General features: G+C 36.4%; 2 protein-coding genes across 2 annotated transcripts in view; one reads left to right on the forward strand and one right to left on the reverse strand.

The window, feature by feature from the left end:
- The window catches only part of ARHGAP6 (Rho GTPase activating protein 6), a gene marked incomplete at its 5' end in the record, with an annotated part of 484,952 nt that overhangs the window by 106,116 nt on the left and 356,771 nt on the right, over window positions 1-22,065 (reverse strand). The gene's annotated exons all lie outside the window — the stretch shown is intronic.
- Window positions 2,599-12,142, forward strand: AMELX (amelogenin X-linked; the record flags this gene model as incomplete). The annotated part of the gene is made up of 6 exons (XM_080909798.1): window positions 2,599-2,652; window positions 4,485-4,532; window positions 5,864-5,908; window positions 6,179-6,616; window positions 10,278-10,322; window positions 12,113-12,142. 6 exons carry the CDS (start codon window positions 2,599-2,601, stop codon window positions 12,140-12,142), a joined length of 660 nt encoding a protein of 219 aa, XP_080765924.1.

A 22,065-nucleotide genomic window follows, 5' to 3' on the forward strand; every position in this document is an offset into this window, starting at 1 on the left:
TATTACAGGAAGGAGATACAAATATATGTAAACTTAATAGCTAAATTAGAAGTCCCTCCAAGTGAACTGACTTGGTTAATGTTGCTTAAACAACATAGGGACTGCTGAAAAGGTAGGGGCAATGCTCTGAAAAAGTAAGAGGAATTTCAGTTTGCAATATAAGAAACTGGGTTTGAAATAGGCTAGAAAAGACCCAAGCAGTGGTTTGCAACCTTCCTAATGCTGATACCCTTTAACATAGTTTCTCATGCTGTAGTGACCTCAAACCATAACATTATTTTTCTTGCTATTTCCTAACTCTAATTTTGCTACTGATATGAAATGTAATGCAAATATCTGTGTTTTCCAAAGGTCTTAGGTGACCCCTGTGAAAGGGTCAATTGACTCCCAAATGGGTCATGACCCACAGTTTGGGAACCACTATATTAAAGAGAAGCCAACTAACTCAGGGCGATATCTCTTGTAACACATTTTTGTAAGTATTCAAGTAGATTTTCAAATACATTGTATGGTATATGACATTTTTTACTTTGTCTTTTGTGGCCTTAGAATAAGTGTTGTTACTGTAACAGTCTTGAGGCCATGGTTGATAGCATGACAGAGTCATGCTAGAAGAGTCCAAGAAAAAAGGCTTTGTTCTCTCTGTCTCTGTCTCTGTCTCTCTCACTTTTTTGGTGGACATGAGAGTGGTGATAGAGGACACAGGGGACAGAGAAAATATCTGTGATAGAAGCAGAAAAAGAACACCAGTGATCATGTAATTCTGAATTCTCAGTGAGCTTTGGATTTTTACAAGAATGAAAATTCAATCCATGCATCTGGATATGAAAAGTCTGGAGAACCTTAAGTGACTGTTTTGAGTACACTGGAGAAACTTGACCATTCACTTAAAAAAAAAAACCCCAATAATTGCTAGAACTGAGATGTAGACAATGGCATAGCACTATTTTAAAAATGAGCTCAAATATATCAGCATATGCAGTCAACTAATTTGCTGACTTTAAGACAGCCTCCTAAACCTGTTATTGCCTATAATGAATGACTATATGCACTAATCACAACATGTAGTCTTACCAGTGCTCACAGCATCTAAAAAAGTCATGATACAGGGATTTTTCTTTAGACTCAACACATTTTTCTTTCAGAAACCTGATTGGCTGTTCTAAGTTCCAGGCATGGTATAAATTGAGGGCAGAGAGTTGGAAGAAACCAACGGATCAAGCATCCCTGAGCTTCAGACAGAAAGTCACTGAGCATACACTCAAAGGTATGTGGATTTCATTCACAATTTACCATCTTTTACTGTGGTCCTTTCTTTCTCTGAATTTCATGTTTCAAAACTGTGAATGTATTGTACATTTCTAATACTCTGTGCTATCTACACCATATGTACTTCTTCAGACTTACTATTAAATTACAGACTAAAATCACTGAAATAAATCTTTAACTTTATAGTGCAGTAATATGTTTGCATGCACATCTATAAATCTTAGGTTAAGCATTCCAATGCTGTTTGGAAGCAAAATTTCACACAAAAGTGTGCATTTGCTTATTAATTAAGATACTGTTTTAACAGACTGAGCACTACTTCTTTATACAATCTTGTTAAATTATATCAAGTGTGAATGCTTTTCCTTATTAACTCAACCTCTGGTGGGGGAAAGGTTTAGAAGGCAGAAACCCTCAATGTACTTTTCATATCCAGTGGTAATACATTTTATATTCATATCCTAAAAATGCCTTCAAGGTATTGTCAAAAAACAATGTGCATAATTTAGGATAGCCAGTTCTTGGTCCGTGTCTCAGGGTTCTTCACATGTAGAAGAATTACAGTGTAGTTGACAAGCAAGAAGTCTTACTGGCTTAAGACAGAACTTGTTAAGTAGAAATAATTCCACAACCTTTAAAGAAGTTTAGAATTGTGGCACTGTTCTCTCTCTTTGATTTAATCGTGACTTTTGCTTCAAACTTGGAGTTCAAAGTTATGAGTTTATTGCCTTAAATTCTACATGTGAACCTAAACCTGCTATGCCATTAATCCATTCTGGAAAAGTATTCAATATTTTCCCAAATAATTAGCCCAAGCATTTTATAGTAGAAATGCTTAAGTGGGCTGTGCTCCCCCCAAAACCACATTTCTACCTCTTTTTGCTACAAAAGTATAAAATCATGTTCATTTGATTATTTCTTCAATTTTTATATTCAACCCTACTTTTAAATCATTATTTATTGATTCCAACTAGCTTCTAGATACCTACAGGCTGTATAAATATAGAAAATGGTTTGGAACATCATTATTATAGATCACTTTTGGTCCTCTAACTTGTAAACCCTCAGCTTAGTTTTAAAAACAAAAAACAAACAAACAAACAAACAAACAATACCCCATTGCACTATGAGGACTCCAGAAGCAATGACACAGGTTGAGAACTGGAATTCTCATATGAATGCCACTTTACCAATAAGGGCCCCACCTTATATTTTTTATTAGCAAGGCATTAATGTGGATTATATACATGTATGAAACATAAGTATGTTCATGCTTTTTAAATTGTTTTTAATGGCTGGTGTTGATTTACATTTCAGAACCATCAAGAAATGGGGACCTGGATTTTGTTTGCCTGCCTCCTCGGAGCAGCTTTTGCTATGCCCGTGAGTAAAACTCCATTTACTGATTGAATCCAATGAAGTAAGCTAGAAATTAGAAATCTGCTAAGGTGGTTGGTAATTTTCACTGTGCCTACAGTACAAAATCTGATATCCCCAAGTATCTAAGTGTTGAAGAAACTTTTATGGGGTTTGTTAAAAAAATCATGAACAGCTCCACCATAGATTGTAATTCAGTACAGCTGAAATGGGGCCAAGCACTCAACATTTTAACAAGCATTTTTACCCCAGGAACCTCTCCTGTAAAGATTTGCTTGTAAACAACACTACCCATCACTACAAGTAGTTATCTATTTGAAGGGATCCTTGAAAGGCTTCCAGAGAAAATGTATTTACTTGTGTTAGGGGGTATCTCTAAGACTTAATTCTTCACAACTTCTAAAACTTCTTGCCCTCCAGGCTTAAAGGGATAATATTTATTCTTTTCTTATACCACATCACTGATCCTTTCGGTGGATCTGGTTACTCCTTATTTAGGATTTGGCATTAGCAAGGTACAGGAATACTGCCTGCTTGTGCCAAATACACAATGACAGCATGTAAATACAGTACCAGATCTATACCAAAGACCAGGTAGTGTGGTCCACTCTCTAGTCACAAGCACAAAATGGAAGAAGGCTTAGATCACATGCCAGTAAAACTCTTTGGTGGTATAAAAAGCACTTGATACTACTCCTGTATATCTGTAGACTTGTATAGGAGCCACTGCTCTCTCACACACAAAACCTGGGTTTTTCTGCTCTGAATTCCCGAAATCCTAGTCCTCCCAGGGGTTCAGACCTTTACAAACCCAATGCCTTCAATACCCCACTCTCATCAAGGCAGTATAGGGAAACCAGCTGCCCAATGGATGTAAATTTACATTCAGATGAGGGTAAATAACTCGGATTGCAAAACATGAGCACTTTGAAAGAGAGAAGTTGAATTGACTGTTAAGCAGCTTTGTGTTCCAGGGAGGTTTTCTCACAACTTTCTGTCTCCTGCCCCCCATCCCCAGGTGAGGGCAGCAGAAACCCTATAAAACAGGCAGTAATCAGGCCCCTACTTTGGGAAGCACAGAGAGTGCTGGTTCAGAAAATTGTTCAGGTTGTTTTTTATTTGGAACTTCTAAATTTCTACCATAAATCACTGACAATAATAAAAAGGGTTGGTATTGAACTTCAATAAATCAATTATTTTATTGTCCAGGGCATAGATTTAGAATTTTTATGTTTTATTAGTCTAATCTTGTTCTCCCATTGAACAATAGAGTCGGTGTGTTACTTATTTAGTTTGCATGTTAATTACTAGGAATCCCTTTGATTCTTGAACATTTCACCAGCTGATCTATAAAGGGACCCTCTGTGAAACAATTCCAGGCTTGTTGTTATTTTGAAATTGTGTCACAGAAGCAGACCTCTTTCCTACTATAGAGAGAGTTTGATCAAGTAAATGGATAGATACAAAAGGGAGGGGTTCTTTGATGGTTGATGGGTTTAATCTAACAATCTCTGGAGGATAAATGTATGCTGCTTTCTACATTTATGTCTCCCACTAGAGTACTATGGTCTCTGGGGAAGTTGTTTAGTAATTCAGATACTCTTTAAAATGAGAAGGTTCCTCCTACACAGCATATATGCTCAGACTAAAAGTAGACCTCAAATATATTCTGTACTATGTATATGTACATCTGTATGTGTGTATATATATGCATATATTGAAAATAGCTTTAGACACCCTAATGTGAACAATTGCATATTGACTTAATCTCTTTCTCTTCTCTTTTCTCCTTTCCCTCTCTTTCTCTTTCACTTTATCTTCTCCCCTTTCTAAAAAAGCTACCACCTCATCCTGGAAGCCCGGGTTATATCAACTTAAGCTATGAGGTAATTTTTCTGCTTATTAATTTTGACTATTGTTTGAGTTAAAGAGTCCCTGAGTTCTGTAAAGAGTGGTGTATTGAGTCTTCATTCAAGATGTTTCTCAAATGGTCATGCTTTTTCAGTTCTTACCAGCAGCTTTAAGCCCTGCATTTCTCAGCACCTTCCTACCTGGTCACTCTGACTCAGCCTCTACTTTTAAATCTAGTTATAAATGTATCCACCATGAACTACCACTCAGGAAGGCTCCATGATAGGGCAGAGACTGAACACAGCTTCAACAGTCTATGCCTATAAAATTCAAGGAGTAAGTAAGATGTTAAAGTCCTTTTCTAGCTGGAAACAATTGCTGATTCAAAACTATCCACATACCCTGTGTGTATCTCATTGGCTATGCTAAATGATCAATGAAAAGTGGTTCACAAAAGTCTCTACCGGGTGATGGAAAGAAGGAGAGTTCGAGAAACAGGTTTTGGGGTTCTCGTAAACTGCCTGAAAACTCTATGACCTTGGGAAAATCAATTTCCCCCTCTGGAACTTTCCTCACCTAAAGAAGGGAAACAATGAGAGCTACATTTCCGAAAAAGAGCATCCAAAAGAGCATGAATAGTGCCGTGCCACTCATGACTTGAGTGAGGTTCAAAGCTTTTTGTTGTATTTATTAAAAGATGTACTATATGAATGAGCTATCTGAGACTAATTAATAAGACTCTACAGTCTAGAAGGAATGAAACTCTTCACTTATCTCATGAGATAAGATCAAAATCCAAGTCTGTTAACTCATATATGCAGAAGAAAAATGTTATAAGAAACTGAGCCAAATTTTAATGTATTATCTCAAATGGTTGATTGACATATTTGACCGTGAAATCTAGGTCTCAAGGATGAAAGGCAATGTTTCTACCTCATTTTTCCATTATGATATCAAATAAAAAAGTAATGATTATTATATCACATTATTATAAGTCTTAAATTGTTTTGCTCTTGCAGTGAAGAGGATTAAATTGAATTACTGCTTTTGTAACTCCAGCTGAGTGGTTGAACCTACCCGAGTTTTCATAACATTACCTATAAAAGTGAGAGTGATACCTGGCTCCAATCATGCGAGGAAGCATGAAGAGTGTATGGGATGGATATAACACAGTGCCTGACACATAGAAAGCATCCTACAAATGTTTACCTTCTTCTTTCTTTTGTAGAAGTCACATTCTCAGGCTATCAATACTGACAGGACTGCATTAGTGAGTCTATATTTCATACTGCATTAGCGAGTTTAGTATTTAGTTCATATGTTATTAAACTGAATCAAATGCATTCTAATGTCTCTTTCTCTTAAGGTGCTTACCCCTTTGAAGTGGTACCAGAGCATGATAAGGCAGCCGGTATGTAAACATTTTGTTCTTCCTTCCCTTAAGAGAATAGGCATGCATTTTAAGTCCCCTTTTAACTGAAATATCATGTCTACTCCACCTTCAAACACTAATGGGAATTTTAGTTGGTAAAAGGTCATATCTGTGTACACTGTTAGAAATTCTTGCAAAGGAAAAAATGACTAAAATATTCATAAGGTCATAATAACAAACACTACTGCTACTTCTCCAGTTAGAAATCAACTGAGCCAATGGTAAACCTGACTCTTTGTTTCTCACCAGTATCCTTCCTATGGTTACGAACCCATGGGTGGATGGCTGCACCACCAAATCATCCCTGTGCTGTCTCAACAGCATCCCCCGAGTCACACCCTTCAGCCTCATCACCACCTCCCAGTGGTGCCAGCTCAACAGCCCGTGGCCCCCCAGCAACCAATGATGCCAGTTCCTGGCCACCACTCCATGACTCCAACCCAACACCATCAGCCAAACATCCCTCCATCCGCCCAGCAGCCCTTCCAGCAGCCCTTCCAGCCCCAGGCCATTCCACCCCAGTCTCATCAGCCCATGCAGCCCCAGTCACCTCTGCATCCCATGCAGCCCCTGGCACCACAGCCACCTCTGCCTCCACTGTTCTCCATGCAGCCCCTGTCCCCCATTCTTCCTGAGCTGCCTCTGGAAGCTTGGCCAGCGACAGACAAGACCAAGCGGGAAGAAGTGGTGAGTATACCTTGAACCCAGCAAAAGACAAATCCTTGAAAAGTGACCTAACAGAATTTCCCCCAGAGTTCTAAGTTTCAAAATGAATCAGAGCCCAGAGTTGCAGAAAACAGGTCTTTGCTTTTCTTTGTCCAAGCATATATTATATCTGTTTTGTTTTTACAAATGAATTTGTTGACATGGCTTCATAATTAACACCATGGGACCTATGGTATATTTAAATTCTAATTGTGGAATTCTTATCAGTATATGTATTACTGAAATACAACCATTTTAAGAGTAACAGAACAGGTGACTATCATTTTGCACACACATACACAAACACATACACACACACACACACACACACACACAGACAACATCAAAGGCTCCAGTAGTTGAATAGGCTAGAATTGCAGGAATAATATAAAAGGAGTAGTTTTTGAGAGCAAGGAAGACAGATATTTGAACAAGCTGAAAGAAGTAGATAGAAACTATCTTTCTAGGCAAAAAGGGAGATTGCCTGTCTAAAGTGATCATTCAACTTGAAAGTGGCTATTAGCAATGCTGTTAGGTTCTTCTTTACTACTAGGACACCATAGATTAATCATTTGACAAACATTTCTCAGAATTTAGCAGTAAATATTCCTATGTGTCAGAAAGCTCTTATCAAACAAGTGAAAAATAGTTACTAAAATGATCCTTGTGCACATATACATAAATAACATATATGAAATAATTTGATACTATTCACATGCACTCAAATATGATTTCAATTTGTAGATGCTATTAATGATTTGCTAGTCAGAATAAAAAAAAAGTGAGGGAGGCATGCCCTAGCTTGAGAGCCAGGACATCTAGGTCCTAGCCCTAGCTTTTTCCTCAAAATAAGAGATGGTAAGGTACCATGTTATTTCCATCTGGAGGGTGTTTTTCCTCTTTAAAATGGGGAAAGAAAAAAAAAAAACAGATAACTTCAAACACTAAGAAGTAATGTCACCATTTCCTTAGATACTGTCATGAATGTCTTCACAATTGTAAGCCTGTTTATGGAAATGAGCCAGAATGTTTGACTGGAATTGAAAAAAAATTGGTAGCTAGTACTGATTATCCTAGACTAAGGTACATGCTCTCTGCATGCAAAGTGGGCTTATTTGTGTCTTTATAATGGTTAGCACTGTAGATTTGATTATGGGTTTTATTTTACCAAACCTATTTATGGAAAGGTGACTTGTGTAGGCAGTTTGATCATTTTAAACTCAGCATCCTCCTGTTTAAAACTATAGTAAAATTATTGTTGATTGCCTAGAGTTGCCTTATGGAAGATAAAATAAAGTAATGACATTATAGTAGGTAACCCTTGAGGCAAGGTGGCAACTGCTAATATATTATTAAATATGTCTTAGTATTTTCAACATAGGGAACTTCTATTTAATGACAAGACAAAGAACTTCAGGAATTACAGAATCAAAGCCAACGGTTGTACATTGTTTTGAAAAAAGAAACTGAAGCCATAACTTATTATTGTAAATGGTATTCACTAGGAATGTTTGTAAATTATGTTAATTGTTCCTTTTGCTATATTTTTTCAGGATTAAAAAATTCAGAAAATGAGAGAACCGAAGTGGATACTTTGGTTGTTTTTAGGAATAACTCAAGAACACAATGATTTGTGCCTACAATCACTTAGTCAATTCTGTAACTAAAAATAAGTATCATTAGCAGATAATAAAATGTTTTAAAAATCATTCATGTCTTTGTGTTGAATTAAATTTAAATTTTCCTACCACTTGAGAGAAGAACTTATAACTGAATATTTGTGAATAATATAGGGACTGGTCATTTGCTCCGACAAATTGACCATTTAGCAGGCAAATCATGACTCTATGTCTTCTTAGAGAACCTTTATATTATTTCAAATGTTTTCTTAAAATAGAAATTTGTACATCATTAACAATAGCCAAGAAAGTTAAAAGAAATAGTTAAGCCTGGATAGACACTGAACCTGAACCAAATGAAGGCAAGTTTAGAAGAAATATTCTTTACATTGAAAAAGAGAGACTTTAAGGAATGTTTATATTCTAAATCAAACTAAGACTTGGAACTCTAACTTTATTCTTCACACCACATCAGTAACCAAAATCTGGTCTTTTGATCTCATTCTACAGAAAAAAATATTTTGAGTGAAATTGAGTGATATATATATGGAAGTTCACTGAATTTGAAATTCTTAAAATAATTATTTTCCTAAGAAAATTAATAATGGGGCCTCAATCAGAGAATTGCAGTGATTTTATACACAAGTCATTTCTTTCACTTCATAATCTTTAAGCTGAAGTTTACCACATGGTCTTCAAAAATGTTAACAGATGCTTAAAATGGACTCAAAACAAGTTTTCTTTGCCACTCATATTTATATTTAAATCATTTTTCCTCTTACACCCACACACAATTGTAAACAGTCCTTGCAGGATTTATATTACACAGCACCCACAGTAAGTTTATTCCAGTACCTTCATGATTAAGGTCCCTCTAAATAATGTTCTGAAATGATTAAACATAGCTTTCTCTGAGAGGGTATCAATATGCAAACAAATGAGTTGATTTTTTAAAAAAAACTAAAATGCAATAAGAAAGGTAAGAATGTGTTTAATCAATTAGCATAGGTCCCTCTTAATCAACTGAGGAAATATTTCTTAAAGCACTCACTAGACTAGGTACTGTTGTATATGATAGCGAAAACAGTCATTTCTTATCCTCAGGGTTCTAGTATCCACTAAAGGAATGCAATAACCTATCCATCAATAGTTAAGGATGTTCAGATGGCCTTAATCCTATGGCATGAGTAAAGTCAAAATTCTATGGCACATAGTCACTATTAGTAGCTGTTCATCAGCTTACAACCGATCCCATCATGTGGCCTTTCACCTATTTGGGATAGAGATGTGTCCTTTCTACTATCCAGGGAGTGGAGGCCCATTCATCCACACTAACTCTGACATCAGTTTCCATGCTTCTTTTCTGTTACAAGTTGAGGGATAGGTTGTGGTGGACCCTGAATATAGAATGAGGGCAAAAGACAAGATTCCTGGGCGGGGGGGAACTTAGGGATTAGTTTTCCCTTTTCTTAAAGGGTATATGGATGCACTCTAGAGAAAAACTGATGTTCTTTTGATCATTTCTTTGAAGTTGTGATTCATGGAGCTCTGTCTGCTGCCTTGTGATCAAAAGCTGGAAGCAGAGAAAGCAAACCTCCTGGGGATCTTGGTGGGATCATTGTGTCCTGAAATTACCCAGCCTTACTTACAGCTCCTGTGCTTTCTTATTTCAATGACAAGCATCAGCTGTACAACTTAAACAAAATTAGCATTTTTTGTAGTCCTGTGGCATAATTTGACTCTAACTCTTCATGACTATCTCTAAAAGATGAGGGTATCTGTGTTTGCCTCAGATCATGGACAACTTACAGAATGTGCTGGATTATTAGTTACTTAAGACTTGACCTAGGAGCACTGGACTTGTATTTAGCTGCTTTCTTTTGTAGAAGTCACATTCTCAGGCTATCAATACTGACAGGACTGCATTAGTGAGTATATATTTCATACTGCATTAGTGAGTTTAGTATTTAGTTCATCTGAAACTAAATTAAATCAACTGCATTCTAATGTCTCCTTCTCTTAAGGCATTTTCTCCTATGAAGTGGTACCAGGGCACGGCGAGGCATCCGGTATGTAGACGTTTTGCCTTTACTACTTTCAGTTAAACAAGCATGCACTTCAAATCTCCTTATTAATTCAAATGTGTTTATTCCAGTGTATCCCTCTAAATCTAACACTGCTTAAATTTGGTTGGAGGTGAAATGGTTTCAAAGAGCATGGAGTTCACAGGCATATTGTAATATCTATGTGGTAAACCTATAAAACTTGAGGGTTTACAATAACTTTCAATATTAATAAATATCCACCTTTAAAAACTGCCTAAACTATTGCTCACATGAACCTCCCAAACTTTACTTTTGGGCCTCTATGTACTCTTTTGTATACTTTATAATATTGGGTTTATACTGTACTGAAGAGTTCAACTTCTATAAAAAATGATTCTAATTGATAGAAATATGTAAAGCTCACATATTAGAAAATAAATGGAATATATAGCCTAATAATCTAATTTTACTGATATTTCTATACATATTCATCTTATTAGCAAATATTGAAGATGGATATTTTAAGTAACTACCATGTATCTAAGACAGTAATGGATGCCATACTACTATACTCAAAATGTAGATACATAGGATCACAATGCAATAGAATGTTTAAATCACAGCTATATATTAAGTGATAGTTAGATTTTATACCAGTGACGTCTAACACATTACCCATGTGTGAGCATTTATATTTAGATGAACTAAAAAGGAATAAAATTTAAAACAGTTTTTGTGGCTATAGTTGATATACTCCAAGTGCTCAGGACCCATACTAGGCAAATGACTACCATATTGGACAACACTGTTAATAGAACTGAGAGTTTTTATCACAGTTGTCTATGCACTACCTACTGGGGCAGACAGAGCATATTTATTATTTCCAAGGTTTGAATCCAAAGATGACATAAAACAGTTTGACTGGTTAAATATGAAAATATTCAGTTCTCCATAAGAAGCTCTTTCCTAAGAAAGTCAATATTCATTATCTTGACAGAGGCTTTCCCTAAGAACTAGAGTATTCTTTTTTTTTTCTTCTGTCAAACCATATACACTAAGATGGTTTTTCATCTAGTTCCCTTCCAAAACAAGCAAATCTTGAATTGAAATAAATTCATTTCCCTGCTTGTAGTAGGAAGAATTATTTAGCACAAAATGAATGGTATTTCAGACCTTGAACCAGCTACATATAGACTGGAGGTAGCTTAGCTCTGGCCTTGAACAGCAGCTTCACTGGCAAAAACGAAACTTTAAGCTGATTAAAAAAATCTAAAACCAACAGAATTTTTTTTCTGAATTCTGACAAAGATGTATTGGCTGTAACTGCTAAAAAATATGCATTCTCTTTTGTTCATGATTCAAAAATTACAGCGTGATTAGGTCACACACATGTTTGCCCATTCCCATGCCCACTGGGTTCACCTAGAGAAAAAAAGCACATGTGAGAAGACATGTAGCAGTTGAGCAACTTGACATTTTAAATAAGCCTTTTCCTCATTCCAATCATTTAGAGAATATATAGGGATGACATTAGCTTTTACTAACAAGGCATATTACAGTTTATCTAATCAAATTTCAGGAAATAAATCAAGTTGCTCATTCTTTCCCATGAAACAGGCTTGTACTTACTTTTGTACCTCCATCCAAAATGTATCCACAGGCTTTCTCCATAAACCTGATGTCTGCCCCTTGGTAGTACACAATAGCAGAACACACCAAGTCTGAATGTAAATACGAAACTTTAAAAGTTATATGAAATATGAAATAATTGTGTTGATTGTAAGAGTAATATGATATCCTACTTATCTTGACAGCTTAACATGGAAAGTACAAAAGAAAAATGATTTCAACCACTCTCCTACCCTTCCAGGACATAATGGCGTGCAGTTGTATTCAATATTGCCTTAATAAAATTCTCATCGGCTTACATTTGTTGTGAAGTGCTTGTTACTTGAAGTGTTTCCGTTGGGGAGATTTGCTTTCTCACCTATCTCTGTCAAAAAAACAACTCTGTAACCTTATCAGTAGGGGTTATTGTCTGAACTTTAGTTATTCAAAAATGCTTGCTATGAAGGGTCCACAAAAGATTCACCTAAAACACCTGACACTTATAAAAGATAAATAATAATTGAGGCTTGTGGGAGAGCAAGACTGAAAGGTAAATCATATCTGCCTCCTTATTTTTTACACAATTAAAAATCAGTAAACCACTCCTACAGATATCATTGTCCTTTAATGGGAAAGTAAATGGAATGAAGAGGCAGGTGAAAAAGGTAGAAAACAGTGTGGGGTTAAGTATTTGCCCCTTTCTTATGAGTTAAAAGTATCTCAAATAGCATCAAATTACTTCAAATGCCATAAAACACCCATAATACTGTATTTGGGCACAGAATGTGAGTGCACTGGGGCTAGTCAAGTGTCCACCCAAATTCAAAGGTGGTTTCCAGTGTTGTGACTTTACAAGCAGAACTTCTGGCTCATAATTATGAACATAGCTGTGCAAAAGTGGACAAATTTCTGGTCTCCATGTCTCAATTTCTTCACTTATAAAATGTACTGCCATCATTTTTTGAGTCTGTTCTGGGGGAGGAGAGAGATTCTTCTCTCACAGAATACATCCCGACCATGGGTTCCCCTCACTTCATTTCTTCTAGCTTATGCAACTTCCCCTCTGATTCCCTTTAGAAAAGAGCAGGCCTTCAAAAGACAACTAAACAGGACAAAATAAGATACAATAAGACAAGGTGAAAGCCTTCATATTGAAGCTAGACAAGGCAACTTAATTGAGGAAAAGAATCCCAAGAGCAGGCAAAAGAGCAACACACACCCTCTCACTATTAAAGGCTTCTCATAATACCAGAAAGCTAATAGCCATAATAGTCACTAAATTCAATCCCTGATGAATGTAATTATTTGTAGTTGTGGTGTGTGTGTGTGTGTGAGTGTGTGTGTGTGTGTGTGTGTGTATGTGCATGTTCAAATGTATACACATTCATATGAATAGGTGTATTTGTGCTTCTGTAGCCCAGAAGTTGATGTCTTCATTTACTGCTCTTCAAACTATAAGGTCCCTCAGTAAACTGGAAGCTCACCAAATCTTAAAGACTAACTGGGCAGTCATTTTCAGCAATCCACATATCCAGGGCTAGAGATTCCAGATTCACACTGTCATGCCCCTTTATGTGGCTCTTGGGTATCTGAACTCAGATTCTAATGTTGCCTGACAAAAACTACCAATTGAGCCATCTCTCCAGACCCCACATACGGTGTTTATATTTGCAAAAGGGAATGTTACAGTGTTGGAAGTAGAATTGACTCCATATTTTTTTGTATCACATAAGTTTTTTATGCCAAAGGCTCCAATATGGTGAATGTTTAGTATTTATTAATTTGTAATTCCTGACATTGTTACCTAAAACAATTTCCTTAATCACTGTGCCCTTGAATTATCTCCACATCTGATTTTCCAGATGCTGTTCTTGTTGCCCCCAAAACCAACCACACTCTCCATTCCGCACTCAAAGGAATAGCATAAATTCACCATGTGTACATAGTGATTAATTTCTGAGTACTTTCCTATGTGTTTCCAAAGAAGCTCAACATCGAATGGGGAAAACATGCTGTTTGTTTGATATAGAAGTATTCACAACACATCTTGGGAAAGGTCTCTGCTGAGAATTAAAGCTCCCGTGGATGAGAGGGCTGATGCACAAGGATGTATGCTCTCCCGATACATGGTACATGGAGGCAAGTAGAGAGGGTATAAGCATAATTTCCAGGAGTATTATGAGTTATGGATAAGTCCCTGTCTTTCTGGATACCAATGGATAAACTCTAAACAAATGCAAGGCAAGTTCTCATAGGAAATAAAAGGAGCCATCTATCATTGGGTAGTTCTGAGAACACTACAGTGTGAAATATATATATATATATATATATATATATATATATATACATACATATATATATATATATATATATATATATATATATATGTATATATACATATATATATATATATATATATATGTATGTATATATACATATATATATATATATATATATACCTTTTGAAAACATATCCTTGCCACTTTCCAGTCTTCCTTCTGCAGTCGCTTGCAACACATACATAAGGGCTTTTTACTTGATTCTATGAAATGTACCAGGATGCCCATGATAAAAATACCATTGAAATGTCCCTAGCATGACTGTGAATCCTAACTAATTGGCTTACATATTCTTTCTACTTGAAACTTAAGTGCTCAGATAGAAATATATGAAAAATAAAAGTTCAAATATCTAATGAGCACGCGCATGCACGCACACACACACAAGTTTTGACTTTGTTTCCTGCTTTGCAGCCTCCACAAATGTTAGCTATTGAGGCAATGGTCCAAACTGGCTCCTTCCACAGGGTTCTGACTGAAGAAGGAAAGGAGGAAATGTTTGCAAATTTGCACAGCTGCATGCAGTAACACACTCAGGCTCTACAGGTTTACAAAAATCCCATTTTCTGCCTGTGACGAGGAACTTAGCCTCAACCTGTTTTCCACCAATGATTTTATTTTTAACATTCAAAAATAGGTGCAGCAGAAAATTTCAAAATCTATTTCCTTTTTCCCCCTTAAGACAGCACTCAGTTTTCAAATATGTATAAAATATTGCTACTAAAAGGTACAGTTTCTGTCCACAAGATTTACAGCAATGGTTGGAGAATAAACACACTTTTGTGCCTTTGTGGCTCATTCGGGTAGAAAACAAAAATTTCCAATGAAGAATAATCAGCAGGCAGGAAACCAAATTCACAAGGTGAGCCAAATGATGGATGTTATTATCTGTAATCAGAAACAGAATAAAAAACTTTCCCTGGCAAATGGAATCATTCAACAAACTGCAAATAATATCAGAATTGTAAGAGCCACGAATTTTCTTCAGAAACAACTTGTAATTTAATAACCTATGTTTTACATATGGAAAGTATACTTATAATATAGTGTAGTGCTATAAGTACACTACATCTGTGCACATGCTAAAAGTAAAGAAACTATATGGGAATAGATTGAAATGAAATGTTCATATTGTTTGATGTCATACATAACTGATCATTAGAAAAGCTTGTGATTTTTTTTTTACCATGATGGTGTTTAAAAGAATTTAAGAAACAAACTAATATTTGCTGTTACTTCAGGAGTCATGGAAATGTGTGTGTGTGTGTGTGTGTGTGTGTGTGTGTGTGTGTGTGTGTGTGTGTGTGTGTGTGTAAATGAAAACAGCAAGAATCTTTAGCTTATTGAACATTTTGGTAATGTTCTAAACTATCTACTTTTTTGATTTTCTCTGAAGTCAGAAGACAGGGCATATGAAAATGAGAAATATTAAGGTTTGTTCCAAAGGCTGCCTCTATTATGTACACAAGGTTTTCTGAATCAGCCATCTACTTTTCTTCTTGAAATAGTCTCGAGAATTGCAACAGGCCATATTTTATGGCTTAGCATCAGAATATAGTGAAAGCTCATGATATCACAAAATTAGCAGCACTTGTGGCAACACTTTGACTTGTCATCTATTGTCATCATTATATAGTACTCAAATACTGAAACTCAAAATGTCTCAGCAGCCATGATACCAAGTGTCACTTCTGTTATGGACTATCCAGGTGACACCACCAAATCTGATCACAAGGACTCTGTTTCCTTATTTGTGACTGAAAAAGAATAAACTAGAAGACCACTGGGGTATTCACAACACAATGAAGCCCTATGTGTTAGAAAATGGAATATGGACAAGTTTTAAATGCTGAAGAAATAACTCAGAAGAGAGATGGAGAGTCCGTTTTAAGATTTGTTCATAGTTTTAACAAAAATATGAATGGTTTTGGCAATGTCCTTTCATTTCAATTGACCTTGTTTGAAAGCCCCAGACCTTAGTTTAGAGCGGCAGTTTTGACCTGTGGTTGGTGATGCCTTGGCAGGGTAGGGTGGGGTGATCAAACAATCCTTTCAGAAGACTCACATATCATTTTTTCTGTGTATTATATACTTACAGTCTGATTTGTAACAGGAACAAAATTACCATTATGAAATAGTGACCAAAAATAACTTTATGGCTGTGGGTCACCGTGATGTGAGAAACTGTATTAAAGGATTTCAGCATTAGACACCTTGAATTTCACTGTTTGGAGCAACAGGAAGAGAGAAATCTTAACAGGCATCATAAACTTCCTCACCTAGACCTTAAAAGAGATGGAAATTCTGGGTGAAGTGAGCTTGATGAAGATAACCCTTCCTGTATAATTGCATCTTCCCTTTCCCAGTGTGTCCCCTTCCTTCTGTGGTGTCCTTCATTAAGACTTCCATCTTTTGCTGGCTCTGGTCTTAGTCTGTTTTTTACAAGAGGCACAGCACAAAGACTCTGAAACACATGCCAGGTCTTAGCTCTTTGGGGCCTTTATATCCCAGCAGGAACAGCAGCTTCAGACAGAACTGGCACCCCATACTCTCCACACAGAGCTTCCGTCCAGTGTGGGGCAGAGAAGGAAACAGGAGACAAGTTGACTGCTCAGTGCTAAAGGAGGCAGCCAGCCAGGCTCCCTAGCTGAGATGCATGGGAAGAAGCCCTGGGAGGGAGAAGGCCTTGGGTCACTGTGATCCTCTGAGTCAGAAACCCAGGGGATCTCTTTGATTCCTAGGCATAAGAAAGCCAAGAGATTCAGAGTGCTTTCTTAGGGAAGAAAATCTAAAAGTTAAAATTCTGAAACAAGTGATTCTATAAACATATGGTCATTTAAAGGAGATCCTAGAAATGCTATGTGAATGTTGGATGATGAACAAACCACTTAGACTAAATGCTTGCACACATGCATGATAAGGGATTCCCATTCAGAACACATAAAATCACTCTTCCAAATCAAATGAGAAAGAGTAAAAGGGCTCAAGGAAAATAGGAGAAGGATGTAAATCTGCATTCCTCTGTGAAAATGAAGGAGTGGGCAATACGCCAATAAGGTGTTTAGCATCAGGAGCAATCAGTATATGTGAATCAAAGCCATGAGAGATAAGCCCCACACACTGAAATTATTTACAATAGGATTGATGAGGATATGACATCCCAAGACTGCAGTGCTTGTGGGAATGTGAAATGCTTAAGAAAACAGTTTGCTGGCTTTTCAAAATGTTAGGCTGAGTTCTAGGACTCAGCAGCTCAGCTCTAAGGTATAAACTCAACAGAACTGAGGATGTTTATTTGTATCAAAATGAACATTAGAGCAATATCATGCCTAATAGCCCTACAGGGAAACAATCCAAACATTCATCAGCTAATATATTGATAGAAAAATTGTGGCATGGATTATACATATATATGTTTATGTCATATTGTGTATAATGAAGTATCACGAGACCGTTGTGGGAAATGAGAGGCTGACACAGGCCACAGTATAGATCAGCTTTGACAACATAAACGCTGATTGAAAGGTGTCAGGCCCAAAATAGCAGATTGTGTGATTCTATTTCCAGGAAAATGTCAAAACAGGTGCATTTATAGTGACAGGTCAATGGTTGCTAGGGATTCAGGAAATGGGCAGAAGACAGTAATGATGGACAGATGTAGCTTTCTTTTAGGAGTGATGAAATTGCTCTACAACAGAGGGTGGCAGTGGTTCTGTGGATATAACAATGAGTTATTCAGATTCAATGGGTAAGTTGTGTGATGTGTCAATTTTATTTTAATAAAACTGCTTCATTTAAATAAAAAGAATGAAATACTGACTCTTATTCCCTGACAACAACCATTGCCTAACAATGCAAGGCTATAGAGAGGTTCCCATTGCTCCTGAAAATTCAAGGACCACTATGTAAGTAGGCTTCTATTTGATAATGGAACTACAACCACTGGACCCCAGAAGTAGGAATTGAGGGCCTTCTTCTCAGTTACTAAGAGTAAGGATTCTGTTTCAGCTCCATAGCTCATCCCTGCCACCCTCCATGATTCCTCCAACCCTGAAGGACAACTTCCATCTCTGCATGCTCACAGCTTCATCTATGAGAGCCCTGTAGAACATACAGTTTGTTCATGAATTTCTTTTAATCTGTTGCTTGAGTGTCATTTATTACAGGGGATCAGCTCAGTATAATACTCCTAGTTGAAACTGAGCAATTTATTGCTTTGCTTTCCATTTTATTTACTTATTAGCAAGGAAAGAATCTACTCCTTAAAAATTGCTTAAATTGATTTTGTGTATGTGTTTTTGTGCATGTGTGCTTGTGTGGCCATGTGTGCATCTATGTGTGTGTGTGTGTGTGTGTGTGTGTGTGTGTGTGTGTGTGTGTATGTGTGTGTGTGTGAGTTTAGGTGAGAGGGCATCTTGTAGATGTCAGTTTTTTTTTTTTTTTTTTTCATTCCAGTACATATATCTCTTGGCTCAAACTCAATCATCAGTCTTGGCAGCAAGCATCTTTATTTTCTGAGCCATCTCACAAGCCCCAAGAATCTACCCTTTCATGAATTTTGTTTTAAGTTAGAGCATTGCCTCCAGGAGCCAAGGTTCATGTTCACAATTATAAATTGAAAAGAAATTAGCAAGAAGTGACAACGAGGAGAGCAGTCACTTGGTTCATAAAAACCCTGCCATCCTTATTTGTCTATCATTCACTAGAACTGCAGTTGAGCTTATGACACATTTATTAAAATTATATTAACTTCCATTATATTTACTAGTATTGCTTGTTTGCTTTCTATTTTTTTAATCTCTCCAAGTGATTCTTGGGCACACGGGACCACTGCTTATAGATGAGTTTATTAGTTTCACCTTGTCCATTCTAATTTGCAGTTCATATTTTGTTTAAAACAGTGCCTTCTGCTAATAGGGCTAACACTTTGAGGAAACAGTTTCCTAGTTACTTCAGTTAATTATAAGGCATGGCTTCTAGAACTTAACACATTTGTGCAATACCACAAATATTTAACTTTTACCTATTCTCGATTAATCTTAAGTGTTTCTACTATAAAGTCCCTTGATATCATCTGTCTTTTGAAAGATGATTCCATTGCTGTATAAAAGATATTGTTGGATGGGAGAAGTAGGCTTTTTCTTGAGCAAGGCTATAAAACAGTGTTGCCAAGAAGTCCCTCTGTGTTCATGTTTTTACTGAAGCAACTATACAGGTTTTTATTCTCAAGCAAACTTAAATACTGTAACATAGATCCTGAATGACAAAATTCTGAGGCACATGCTATCATAATTTTGATGGACAAATAGGGGGAAAAGAAAGGAGTTTAACAATTTTACTCATTGGCATATATTCAGAGACTCTGAAAATTTGGCCAGGACTCAACTTTGCAAATTTCTATGGAAAATGAGCTGTGTTTGGCAAGCTTCACGAAACATGAGGCTGATAAAAATGCTTCATGCTTTCTCAAGACCTTATGCCACTAACTGTGTGGGACTGGAAAAATATTGTTTGAACGTCCATTTAAACATAGTCAATAAACAATGTTCTTTATCTCTAAAAATTAATGAAATTATGTTTATTTCAAAGCATAACTTGAACTAAGCTTCTTTGAACTTTGATTAGGAGATAGTGTTTCACAGACATCACAGACATGGATCAATCTAGTTCAATAGAGTTTAAGTCAAAGCCAAAAATGTTGATAAGGGTAATTTATTTTACATTGTAGAGAGTTTTAACTGGAAATTCCACTGATACTTAGGTTGTTGGGAAGGAGTTCGTGAACTCACAAGAAAAGATGAACCCAAAGGAGATAAACTTATTATTGTAACATCCTGAACCATTATATAAAAGAACATAATGATGAATTCCACTGCAAAGTTCATGACTCTCAAATATTATCACCTCTAAGTCAATCATCTCTATTTCTTTTTAAATATGGAATTGTCTATCCATCTGCCTTCTTGACCCTCTCACCTGGTATCTCAGGTCATATCAAACTTCTCACTTGGCTTTCTGGCAAATTTCTTAATACCCCACCCTTCCACATCTTGAGAACTGTTGATTGTTGATAAAGCATTTATCATTATTCCTGGCTTGTAATACTTTCTCACCAGTGGTTAAAGTTGTTGATGGTAATGACTAATACTGAAGATAAAATGATGATCTTTTTCTCTGAGTTTGTCCAGCCAGAAACTATCTAGTACTTCCTTATTTGATATATTCTAGAGTTCCTTTGACTTAATATCTAACACAATTTAGGTAGCTGACCCTCCTCTTTAGTTCCAATTTCATTATTTCCCTTCTAGCCTCCAAATTAAACCAACCTACCAATCTATTCTTACTCTTGTGTGACCAATTTTTCATGGGAGAAATCAGAACGTTCTCAAAGACAAGCCTTTCTTTTAATATATACACGCTATGTGTTGTGTATGTATTAAATATACTAAACCACATTATTAGGAATTTCTTAACACTTCCATTGTATACATGAGTAAAGAAGCAAACCAGTTAGCACACTAACAAAATGCACACTTCATTCATCTAACTCCAGAGCTGTATTCAACTGCTACATAAAGGAATATGCCATTTTCAAGCTTTACAATATAATGAGCAAATGTGGGAAAGAGTCAATGTATTTTTATTGTACATAGAACAAGATTTATCCATACAGAGCCTCCCTGTACCAAAACATCTGCCCACTTTCCTCAGGCTTTCATATCATGCTCATCTTTCTCCTTATTCTTTTTATTTATTAAATAATTATTTTATTTATTTATATCTCAACTATTGCCTCCCCTATCGATCCCCCGTCTCAAAGTTCTTTCCCCCTTCCTCTTCCACTCTGACAGGGCATCCCCCAGGGAACCCCTCTTCCCTGGGGCATCAAGTCTCTACAGGATTAGGCACAAACTGTTCCACATTCGCTTGATACTTGCCTAGAGACAAAATTTAGAAGAGCATTTGAAGAAATGAAAACATTTAGGGAAAGTTAAGGGTTTAGAATCACACATAGGTCTGGATCCCTAATTGAGATAGTTTTTATTTATTCTTTTATTATCAGCTAGGGCCATCAGAGTGATCTAGGGAATCCCATCACAACACAGGATTTATAGACATTTAAAAAGTTAGAGAGAAATATAATCAAGTCAGACCACCACAGGGCAAGTTTTATATAAGAGATGCCAAATAAAGTAGATCATTTTTCATTTGATAATTAGTGATCATCCATGCTCATTTAGGATTTTCAGAATCTTAGACCCAGCTAGAATTGTATGAGGAAAAGATAGAAGCTTTATCTTCAGAAACAAAGAGACCTTCAAAAGATTCCCAAGCCTCATGCCTCAGAATATTAGGGAAACTGCCATTACCCACCCCTAAACACTCCCTCAGCATGCCAAATTACCATAATCTTGGTTTAAAATAAAGACAAACATTTTCTTAAAGTTATAAACCTTAAGCAGGCCCCCCTCCTTAAATGGAAATTCTTTGTGGTTTAATATCAATCATCTATTTTTGGCAGACTCTCTCTCTTTCCAAATGGCAGTCACCATGTAACTGTACCACCACCAAGAACTACTGTTTTTAGTAGGAACTGCTGAGAAGAGAGCAAACCTAACATCTAGACTAGTAAATTCAGAATATAATGTGAACATTGAGAAAATAAAAAATTTAAATCTATTGATTTTGTCTTTATCATTTCCTAGTTCTTAATTCGGACTATCTCTGGCTATTGTAAGAGCAATGCAAGCAAAATGATCAATATCAAGACCAGCCTTAATCTCAGAATCAAATGCCTAGTGAATGTTGTTTTTTTTAAT

The sequence above is a fragment of the Micromys minutus genome (genome assembly GCF_963924665.1).
Source record: "Micromys minutus genome assembly, chromosome: X".
NCBI classification, from domain to species: domain Eukaryota; kingdom Metazoa; phylum Chordata; class Mammalia; order Rodentia; family Muridae; genus Micromys; species Micromys minutus.